The following is a 12,018-nucleotide window of genomic DNA, read 5'->3' on the forward strand; positions in this document are numbered from 1 at the left end:
GCTATGTCCACTAGGATACTGTCCCAGTGATGTGACTGCAGAAAATGGACAGATGCTTGAACTTCCATCAGTGTGTAGTTTGTTTATAATTAATTTTGTTTGCATTCATTTCTTTTTACAGCTCAGGTTTCCATTCAAAAGTGATACCTGATAGCTGCTTTATGGACTCTAATTTGCTGCAGTATGTGTGTATGTGTGTAGGGACATGTTTATGTACCCATGTAGTAGACTGCTATTTTAGCCATTGGTTTTTGTAGTTCTGTCCTTGAAGCCACTGAAGCTCTCACAGACATCATCTTTCTTATAATCCAGAATTTTATAAGATGGATGCAGAACAGGGCTGGCTGAATAAATAGATGGTGGAAAAAAATGCAATTTACAAACAGCAAATAATGATGCCTACCTTATAAACAAGTCTGGAGATGACAGTTCCTTTAAATAAACAGACAAATTCTGTATTCGTCCCAATGCAGAAATTTGGCTTTTTACAGAAACTCAGTAGTAACATTTCTTAAAATAATTCAGAACAAGAAAAATGCACAGTAAGCTAGACGTGTCTGATTCTGCCATGTCACTCACACACAAATTTGAACTCACATTAGGAACAATTTAGGATCTTTAATTAATCCAACATATAGGTCATTGGAATGTGGGAGAAAAACTCACACATGCAAATGGAGAATCTGCAACCTCCATACAGGCAGCAATCAGGCCAGGAATTAAACTCAGGATACTGCATCCTCGAGGTAGCAGCACTAACTACTGTACCACAATACCACCCTCAATGAAAACTCAACGATAGATAAGTGGAGAATCTTTTTTTGACCTCAAGAACATGAGCTCTGCTAAATGTTCATACTAGTTGTAAACTCTGAACTCACCTCCTCAAACAGTTCCAGGCTGTATGTGTTGTCATCATCCGCAAAGTAGACAATGCCTGGCTGTGTGTGGTTGATGTGGAATGTCTCTCGAAGCCAACGCAAGGCTAAGTTTCTCTGCATGGTGCCCCGCGGGATCCTAGGATCTCTCATGTCACCCCTTAACTTGTAATTCCTGGGTGTCTCCACATTCAGGTGGGTGTAGTTCAGTCCAGTTTCATGGAGTAATCGAGTTACCAGAGGTGTTCTCCTTTGGGAGTCCTCTACCAGAATCCAGTGCAAATTTGGCACATGAAGTAGAGTGTTAGAAAGCCTTGTTAGTTCAGCCTTTTGCACCGGCCGGCTGTACGTGGGTGTGATGACATGAATGGTGGGCAGTACATCTGACCATGGAGGAGGACGGGTATAAACATATTCCGTCCGGACCACTTCCACTATGTCCCTATCCAAGGGGCAATATTCCTTTGAGTCAGAACCTTGACTCAGATCTCGGCGGCCATCACTTCCATCATCTGCGAATGAAAGGGAAAGGAGAGAATGAACACATTAAAACACAAATGCCCAATCTGTACTTTACACTTGGAGGAGTAAAATCTGGTACCTGCAATATGGTGCCGTCGTACTGCAAGCTTCTCTGGTATGATAAACAACTCTTTTACTAGGTGCTGACATGCTGTAGGGGAAAAGCAGGAACTATGAATGCACTGGTAGCTAGCAGCAGGACACTCATACCAGGCTAAGCTATCCTTAAGGTGACACTTTAATGCAAAACCACTACTCGTTTCTTTTTATTTTCATTAAAAAATGAAAAGCAGCTGGTGAACTCCAATTATTGTTCCATACCCTTTTACCAAGTGCTAATCATCACAACATTGTGATATTGGGAGTGTCACCCCCCTTCTGTTTCAAATGAAAATACTGGTTTGGGAGGCCTGCAGTATGAAGAAAATTTGACTCATTAGTCATTAGAATACCATTGGTGTTAGAAACAAGAAGAGGCAATTTAGGAATTCAGTCTTTCAAGTTTTATAGATAAATAATTTCCAAGTGGTCCCAATATTAAAAAGTCACGAGGGTCTGTGCATTGACTCCATGACTCAATAGTTTGTCCCTGTTTCCAAAACCTCTTTGTGTCAAGGAGTGCTTCCTGACTTCCATCTTGAATTCATAACAACATAACATAACATAACATAACATAACATAACATAACATAACGCTTAGATACTCAAACCTGCTTAATTCATTTCAGGGTCATGGAAGGCCTGTGCCTATCTTGGCAGCATTGGGAACAAGGTAGCAATCAATCCTGGAAGAAGCTGCTGTCATTCCCAGGGTCCACCCATGCACTCACTGACAAGGGACCAAATAAAAATTGCTAATTAACCTAAAATAATTCCACTTAATTACCAGTTGTTGTCCTGCATTATATGATTCACTATTTTATGGAAAAATTCTACTTAGTCCACCTTATGGATAACTTTGAGATTTAAGAACAACTTTATTAAACCCTCAAATCTCTTTCTCTGTTCAAAATCAGTACCACTTCTTTGAATTGTGATTATTGTTTCCAAAAAATATTTTGCCAATAAAACAACAAAAAGGCTTTGGAAAAAAAATGACATAATCTGTTCTGCAACAATAATATTTTACTTTGTTGTGTTACAAGATGCATATTATGGCAGTCCAGTCTCCAGATGCTTCCCATCCAGTCTAATTTACCTGGAAGGATCTGCTAGGAAGAATGGGAGACACTGCCCTAATCCAAATGTGAAAACCAAAGAAGACTCAAAAACTGTAAGGGCTGCCACAGGGCCTTCTTGAAAGGACTGAAGTAAGGGTCTGAATGTTTATATGAATGAGAAATTTAAGATTTTGACTTTTAAAATGCATTTTTAAACCTTTCTGAACACATATTTTCACTTTGTCATTATAGGTTATTGAGCGTAGATTGATGGGCAGTAATGGAAAATGCATCCATTTAAAATAAAATCTGTTACACAATAAAGTACAAATAAAGAGAAGTAGTCTGAATGCTTTCTGAATCCACTGAATATGATATGTATACTGTATGTGGCAATAATAGGTTACTGTGGAAATGTTTTATCATAGGTAAACTAATATATATATCATATCTATCAAAATTGGAAATGAAAACATTCAGATAATAATGATAACAAAATAAGCCTTTGACTTTTTCCCCCTAAGTAATAAAATTAAGAGTAGGTCCAAGTGTTTTACTATTTTACTAATGAATACTTAAAACAGAATAAGAGTGCATTAAGAAAAAAAGCAAGTCCTAGCTGCAAATATAAAGTTTATTTGGGAAATGAATTGGATTTCTAGCCATTTAGCTTTGATTTCCTTGTCAGTGTTTATTTTCCATATCATTAGTTTCCAACTCAAAGTGAACTACAGAGACCAAACTATATAAACAGGAAAAACATTAACATTGAACAAGTTTCATTGTTTTAGTATTATATTTTTCTGATGATTTTGTGAAATCTGATTATTAATAAAAAGCAAGACCACACCTCTTATTTTAAAACTGGATCTTGTTCAAACATGTTGCTTGTACTAAATTAAGATGGCTGAACCTGAATTTTTTGCTTCATTTTCTAAGTGGGATCTGCCTGTAGAGCACTGAGAACTCAGAGTCATACTGTAATTGATTCTTTCCTGCTGCCAAACCTCTTAAGAAGTTTTTTTCGTTATCATCATCATTAATTGGCCCTACCATTTAAACCAGATTTACCCCAGTCATTAGAAGAAAATTTCCTCGACAGAAATCAAACAGAATCGGGTGACTTGCCAGCTGTTCTGATGTTCCATGCCAGGACGCCTCCCCGCGGGAGCCTGCTCCTTTGAAAGTGCTTACTTTAATTTGGGTAAAAATCTATTTGTCCTTCTGTTGAATCACGGCACAAAGGGGCTGATGTATGCCTTGGTTTTCTTTTCGTGCACAGTGAAGCTGAGAACTTAAAATTCTCAATGTGCTCAGAAAGCTGGGTTATGCTACTACTTAAGGAAGCTCTTCACAGATCTTTAGTCTCGAAAGTGTAGGAAAAACTGGCAGAAGGCTGCCAATAAAGCAGAGAAATGTAGATTCCAATAAATTTGGTGAATACATTATACATTTATAATGCAATGCTGTAGTGTCTGTATCCTTGTTAATATGTTTACTCTTCTTTTGGGGGAGACATCAAAGCCATCAGCACTTCTTGAAAATTTCTTCCGACTGGCCAGGTTTGATGCTACTGTGTAGAAATGAATCAATAACTGTAATGCCTTTCTGTCTCATTTATTTCGTGCAGGGCCATGAAACGTATTGTTAACCATCTGATTGCATGCATTACTGCAAACTACATTTTTAGCTATCTAATTTTCTGCCTTATTGCATACAATATTTTCCCAGAAAGTTTTCAAGACATTTGTCTCTTTGCTAATTTTTTTTCTATTATTAGAATTGTTTAAACATACCTATAGAATAACTAGACACATTTTTACACTCCTCTTTTATCTAAATAATCCATCCAACAAGAGCGTTCATTCCTTCCATGCACCACTCTGAATCCTGTACTGTATATAAGAGCATTTCTTCACTTCTTCAATAACCTTTTCACCCCTAATGGCATCTCCAAGGACTCTTTAAAAAGTAGAAGATATGAGCTGTGGGCTCGATCTTGAAGAAGTGGTGCGTCATTTTGTTGAAGGAGGATTTCTGCCACATTTTTGTGTGGTTAAATCTCTTCAAAAGCTTCTGTGAGTTCAAAAAATTTTTAAGGTATAGATCAGAATTAATGGCTTGACCACGTGATCACTCCCTTCTGTATCCCAAATCACAGTAGCCAGGACTTTGCATGCTGAAGGGATGAAATTACTCTTCTTCTTTGGTGGTTGGATGAAGGCATTCTAATGCCCATTCTGTTTCCTGCTCAAAGTGATGGATTCTATTTTATCCCTAATAATCAACGACAAAGAGTTTTCACCCTGTGCTTTGTAACAGGGAAGCATATCAATGCTTTCGTTTAGCTCTTCACTTTGACTAAGGCCATTCCAAAACTTGGTGTGTCCACCTGTGCTTTCCTAGCTATTTACTTTCCATCCCTTTATCTATTCAGTATAAATGTATGGGCACTACCACATTGTATTGCAGTAACATAGCTTGCTACTTCTGAGAGCTCTACCCAGACTGGATCATCTGATTATTTTTATCCATTTATCAATATTTTGTACCACATTCTGTTGCTTTTTTAAACTGATTTTAAGTGGTTCCTGATCTTTTGTATATTTTTCTGTGCGTTGCTATTGATAAACTGTATGTTATATCTTTTCTCAATGATTGGCTTTTAAGGGCTATAATTTCTTAGTGAGAAGTATTACCTGCATGCAGGGATCATGTAAAAAAAATCTATTGACCCTTGGTCACCATACAATGGAGACAGAATATTTTTTCTCACATCAAGCCATTTGTCACCTGAGGCATTAATAACCAACATGTACTTTTCAAACATCTTTTTCCATATACTTCTCTATGTAGCACAAAATTCTTCAGTCAGTGTGGCAAGGCAAGTACAAAGTAGGAGAGGGCACTGTGGTGGCTGCCATCATTATTATCATTCTTGAATCTTTTCTTTACATAACTCCTATATCAGAAGAAGGTATGAGCATTTACATCCAGCAGTCTCTCCTAATCTTCTCAACTTTACACTGCCCTCAGCTATCTGAATTTAAAATATAATTAACACCACACTATGTGCCATATTCTGGAACTCTTATTCTTCCTCTTCATCTTTTTCCACTTCTCTGCGGGGTTGATGTGCTTGATCAGCCTTCTCCATACAGCTCTGTTCTGCACCTCCTCCTCAGTCAGACCTTTGTCCTTCAGATCTTCTTTTACTTAATCCATCCACCTCCGCTTTGGCCTCCCTTGCTTTATCTTCCCCTGTATTTCCATTTTCACTCTTTTGCTGACATATTCATTGTCTCTCCTCATCACGTCTCCAAACTACTTTAACCTGCTCTCCTGTACTTTCTTAGATATCTCTCCCATTTTGGTTGCACCTCTGATTGTCTCATTTCTTATTATGTCCTTTTTTAATAACTCCAAACATCCATCTCGACCTAGTAACCATTCCAAATTTATATAATTCATTTTGATATTTGCTGTTTTATACATGACAAATGTATTGTTTCCCAGCGATGTGTTTGTTGCATTCGTTAATTTTATCCGTATTTTTCATTGCAGTGTCCACTTTTTGAATTTAATTTTATATAAAAAGAAAAGATTGACTGATTGATTCCAATGCAGACTCAATTGAGCATTGTCTTAGTGACATTCAGGTTTCTCTCACTGACAAATAGATTTATATTATAAATCTACACATTTCAGTAATGGGAAGTCCTGATGCAAAACAGTATCCCCAAACCAAGACATGGCACCTGCCACGCTAGTCTTTGGTGGAATGCAGTGCCAGCCTTTTACCAAACATAATCGGGCCCACCTTGGCCAGATCCTTCGATTTTTGATTTAACTGACCACAGAGCATTGACCGAACACTGACCTTAGCCGAGTCAAAACAGGCCTGAAGATGTCTGCTAGTTTTGCTTATAGTTTTTGTGACTTTGTAGAATTTTATTTTCAAACAGAATTTGTGAAGTGTCTATAGGGAAGAGTGACTTTAATCCAAACATTTTTCATTTGGACAATCAGGCCTTCAGTGTTGTTAGGTATTGCTTTACAGCCTTAGAAGTGTCCGGAATGGTTGACATTCTCTGCCATTTTTTTTCCAGATATTGTCAAGAACTCAAGTCATTAAGCAACTTCCCTCTAACAAAGCTTGATGACAGATAGTTAGTTATATTTGACTTTATTTCAAAATTATTTCAAAAGGTTGGTCGTAATCATATTGAGAATCATATCATAACTGGATTAGGCACATTTGCTGCAGGGGGCAAAACCTTTTTCACAACAGACAATAATATGTTTTATACTAATTGAAAGGAAGAAGCACACATTGCTTCTGCTGTCTTAGATTTTTCTATGTGACTAAATTTGCTGTTAAATTTGTATTAATATATAACATTCTGTTTCATAACACTGCAAATGTTGGTCTTACAACTTTGGGGCCCTGATGTTTGAACAGTTATGGGGCCCCTTTGGAACCAGCAATGAGATCTGGGTAACCACTGTTATCTTCTTCAGTGGGGATGTTCCACGACAGACCACTACAATTACAAAAAAATACAATCACTAGAAATTCGATTTTGATTAAAATTGCTGTGCTGGATTATCTCATATGTCAAAAGCACTGGGGTGAATACATATTTCCAATGCCTTACAGTTTTGGAGGGATAAAAATTAAAGTCACTTCTGGAGCCCCTCCAGGATTAGTGGCTGCTGCATTTCATGTCATTAAAAGGCATTATTAGCAGATTGGACAGATCACTTTTTTACATATTAAGATTTATTTCACTTTGTTTACATTTCTGTTTGATAAAATATATATATTTTCTAACATAATGTTCTGCATGCTTTATTGGGTGTGGCACTTCTTTCCTTACTGGTATTTAATTGTCATATCATTTGCTTCACATAAATTAAAACACTTTATGTTAAGAGATAGAATCTGAGCATTTGGCGATATTATACATCTTAAAATACTGAAGATGAGGACTGATCTAAAGGGAGGGCCTCTACACGCATGAACTAAATAAAAGCATTTTTTTGCAATTCACAATTTTTTAGAAGTACCAATAAAAACTGGATGCCTTGTTATCTGTGTCCCAATGGCTTATCACTCTACAAATATGCAAATTTTAAGGCCTTTGCTATGATACAAGGGTTGAATGAAAAGCAACACCTCCATCTTTATTGGAAGGCCGCTTTGGTAAAAAACGTCTCTGCTGTAGTTGAAGGCAACGCACTCAGTTTAACGCTAGTTTTGCTCTTGTATGTGAAATGGAAGCATATGCTAAAAACTTGCAGCAATATACTGCAATCTGATTTGTGACTGCTGAAGGAATCAAAATTTACTTATGTATGAAAAATTGTGGCAATTACTTCAGAGAAATGTGTGGCAATGATCAATACTGAAACAAGGTTTCAATACGACAAGGAGAATGGTTTGCAACAAGTTGACAGGGACAGGCCACACACTTTAGACCACCTCAGAAGTAATCGAGAAGATGGATTTCATCATCTGGTCTCATATAATGGAGACCTTTATCCTTTTTCAAAAAGTAAAGGAAAGCATTTATGGACATCTACATACTTTGAATGAAAAGGACTGTCCAAACCTGTTTATGGAATTAGGTAATGTCGTTTTCTAACCTGCTTAATCCACAGCATGGTCGCGAGGGTGCTGGAGCCGATCCCAGGTGCAAGGCAGGAGCAAACACTGGACAGGGCCCCAGTCCATCGCAGAAAAGACCACACACACAACAAACACACGCTAGGGCCAATTTAGTGCCACCATTTCACCTAACCTACATGTCTGTGGACGGGGAAGGTTAACTGGAGGACCTGGAGGAAATTCCACACACGGAGGACCAGGGACGTGAACCCTGGTCTCCTTACTGTGTTACCACTGTGCCTACCACTTTACGGAAATAAGTATGGAGTTAATCTTCAATGGCTTCTCAGAACTTCTTAGTCATTGACAGGAATTTGAGAAGCTTTGTAGTATTTAAGTGGAAAGTTTAAGCTATTGTACAGTATATGTGTTTCCTTTACTAAAGGCAAGTGTGAAAAAGAGTTCGGTTGATGTTGTGATATATGGTAATAAAGCAGCTAAAATTAACTAAAAGCAAATGTGGAGAATAAAAGGCCAAATTACTATAATCATTCTTCTGTCTCATTTATTTAAATATCCTTATTTGTTCAGAAGCAATTGAGAAGGAGGTGTTCCTTTTTTCAGCCATTGTACTAGATGTTAAGGATGCTACTGCAAATGTGATGTAATTCAGGGTTTTCAACTAGTGACCTTGATTGCTTGGCCAGTTTACATTAGTGGGAGCCCTCTGAATGAGATCTTTCATTTCACGTGCTGTGCAGTCCTTACCCTTTCGAACAGCCAACAGAGGCGCCATGGCGCTTTGATGCCACACGGTGATCAGTAAAGTCCAAGGTAACACAATTAACACAATGGCAAGAATGTCTCGTCTCTTCGGCATCTCCAGGATTGGTCCTATACCTCTTCATTACCTGTGAAATTTAAAAGAAAAGGAACTGTTATTTTTATTCTTGCATTTCAGTCAAGACTCATCTCATTATATATATTTTTTTCTCTTTTCTTCTCCAAGTATTTTGGATCATGTGTAGAATCAAGGTGGATACTTCAGAGAAAACTGGAGGAGCTGAAGAAAACCCAAACATGGCAAGAAGGTGCAAACCTATCATGAGAAGTAATTGAATTTACTGTAGATGTGTGCTCAGCAGCACTGTGTAGATTCCAGTCTTTTACAAGAGACAATTTAAAGCTTCTTTCATGTATATTGCATAAGAGGTTTCTGATTTTAGTGGCAATTTATGGTTTGAATATTTAACTCAACATAATAGCTCATAACTGTAATATGAAAATGTGTAAGAAAATGCATAGAAGGGCTTCATGGATAATAAATAGCTTGGAGAAATCTTTTTCTAAAAGTAAGTTAAGGTGATAAATTGTGGAATAGTTGAGTAGATGTTATGGAATGGTAATGGATCTTATTCGAACCATAGCTGTCAGGCTTATAAATATACATCTGGCCATTTTCTGAACTGTTTTTGCAGTTTGGGGCATATCTATACTCACCTCAGTGTCTAAATATAAATACTGTCCAACGGCCCCTCTGTACATTGCTGCAGTTATCTTTCCCTTTATCCTGACTAGTTTCCCAGTTCCTGCCGCTGAAAAACATCCCCACAGCATGATGCTGCCACCACCATGCTTCACTGTAGGGATGGTATTGGCCTGGTGATGAGCGGTGTCTGGTTTCCTCCAAATGTGATGCCTGGCATTCACACCAAAGAGTTCAATCTTTGTCTCATCAGACCAGAGAATTTTTTTTCTCATGGTCTGAGAGTCCTTCAGGTGCCTTTTGGCAAACTCCAGGCGGGCTGCCATGTGCCTTTTACTAACGAGTGGCTTCCGTTTGGACACTCTACCATACAGGCCTGATTGGTGGATTGCTGCAGAGATGGTTGTCCTTCTGGAAGGTTCTCCTCTCTCCACAGAGGACCGCTGGAGCTCTGATAGAGTGACCATCGGGTTCTTGGTCACCTCCCTGACTAAGGCCCTTGTCCCCCAATTGCTCAGTTTAGATGGCCAGCCAGCTCTAGGAAGAGTCCTGGTAGTTTCGAACTTCTTCCACTTATGATGATGGAGGCCACTGTGCTCATTGGGACCTTCAAAGCAGCAGAAATTTTTCTGTAACCTTCCCCAGATTTGTGCCTCGAGACAATCCTGTCTCAGAGGTCTACAGACAATTCCTTTGACTTCATGCTTGGTTTGTGTTCTGACATGAACTGTTAACTGTGGGACCTTATATAGACAGGTGTGTGCCTTTCCAAATCATGTCCAATCAACTGAATTTACCACAGGTGGACTCCAATTAAGCTGCAGAAACATCTCAAGGATGATCAGGGGTAACAGGATGCACCTGAGCTCAATTTTGAGCTTCATGGCAAAGGCTGTGAATACTTATGTACATGTGCTTTCTCAATATTTTCATTTTTAATAAATTTGTAAAAGTCTCAAGTAAACTTTTTTCACGTTGACATTATGGGGTGTTGTGTGTAGAATTCTGAGGAAAAAAATGAATTTAATCCATCTTGGAATAAGGCTGTAACATAACAAAATGTGGAAAAAGTGACGCGCTGTGAATACTTTCCGGATGCACTGTATATGTAACACTCAGTGTGTTTACACACACACTCATAATCGAGTTAAAGTGACGAGCACAACTACGGTAGAAACCTGGTGTCTTAATGATCCGCGTTTAGAAGCACAAGTAATCTCCTGGAGTTCTCCTTTGGCAAAATGCTGCAATGCCATTAAACTGCACAAAAAAGAGTTTTTGTCATTATCGGCTGTGAATCTGAAAATAAGCATTATGTCTGTGATAATTTTCTTGTGTTTTATAAATACATTTATCCAAATTGTTTCTTTATTTATAGCTTCTATTGCCCTTCTTTGCTTGTTTGGTTTGTGTGATTGAGCCCTGCAAAAGATTTGTGCTTCTTGCCTTACACCCAGTACTGCTGAAATAATAATAATGCAAGTATTTTTACTTAAACAAGATAACTATTGTGTTTGGTTACTTGTTACGTTAAAAGGTAATTAGACTACTTAACGCACGTTACTTGAAATGTGCTACTCTGCTGCTCTCGGGATTGTTTTGCTGAGCTTAGCACTGTATGTTCAGCTCATCAACATATGTAAATTTAGCGAGCTCTCAAATATTGAGACAGATTATTTCAGCTACGAGAAGTAAAATTTTCCTCAGGATATGTATTTAGTGGCCAGTTCTACCTGTGACTCCTGAAAGCGCATACAAAGCAAATACAGCACATGCAGAGGCTGTCAAAGTTTGAGATACATGTGTAGACTCCAAAATCCTTTACAGTAACCTGGTTATGGGTTTAAATGGCCACATAATCGGATTATTTGTGGAGAAATCTACCTCTGTTAGTTAGGTTTCTCAGAGGCCAATAACCTGATTTCTCTAACCGGAATAAGGGTTTACATGGCATTTTAGAAATCGAATGAGAAGAGATGGTTGGCCAGCAATGGTTATTCATGGTGATAAGAGCCAGCAGGAACATGAATGGGTTTTCAATGAGTTCAAGTTTGGTAAAGCTCCAGTCCTCATTGCCACAGATGATGCTTCTAGAGGTTTAGATGTGGAAGATGTGAAATTTGTCATCAATTATGATTACCCTAATTCTTCTGAGGACTATATTTATTGCATTGGATGAACTGCCTGAAGTAGCAAAATGGGCACTGTGTATACCTTCTTTACTCCTGGGAACATGAAACAGGAAAACAACCTCATTTCTGTGAGTCATGAAGCCAACCAAGCAATCAACCAAGGGTAGAGGCAGATTTAAAGATGTGATAGATATTATTGTGGCAGGAGAGATTTTGGAGGTTATAGGGAG

General features: G+C 38.1%; 1 protein-coding gene across 3 annotated transcripts in view; it reads right to left on the reverse strand.

The window, feature by feature from the left end:
• Positions 1 to 12,018, reverse strand: part of b3gat1b (beta-1,3-glucuronyltransferase 1 (glucuronosyltransferase P) b) — a 226,906-nt gene that overhangs the window by 77,983 nt on the left and 136,905 nt on the right. For 2 of the 3 annotated variants that reach the window (XM_028810369.2, XM_051931493.1), the window contains 3 exons: positions 8,939 to 9,081; positions 1,480 to 1,551; positions 882 to 1,390 (listed from right to left, as the gene is read on the reverse strand). In XM_028810369.2, coding sequence (XP_028666202.1) covers positions 882 to 1,390; positions 1,480 to 1,551; positions 8,939 to 9,050 — 693 coding nt within the window. In that variant the 5' untranslated portion in view covers positions 9,051 to 9,081. The remainder of the gene's footprint in view (positions 1 to 881; positions 1,391 to 1,479; positions 1,552 to 8,938; positions 9,082 to 12,018) is intronic. The other variant, XM_028810370.2, reaches the window with a different exon arrangement.

This window comes from Erpetoichthys calabaricus, chromosome 9, assembly GCF_900747795.2.
Source record: "Erpetoichthys calabaricus chromosome 9, fErpCal1.3, whole genome shotgun sequence".
Classification (NCBI taxonomy): Eukaryota; Metazoa; Chordata; class Cladistia; order Polypteriformes; family Polypteridae; genus Erpetoichthys; species Erpetoichthys calabaricus.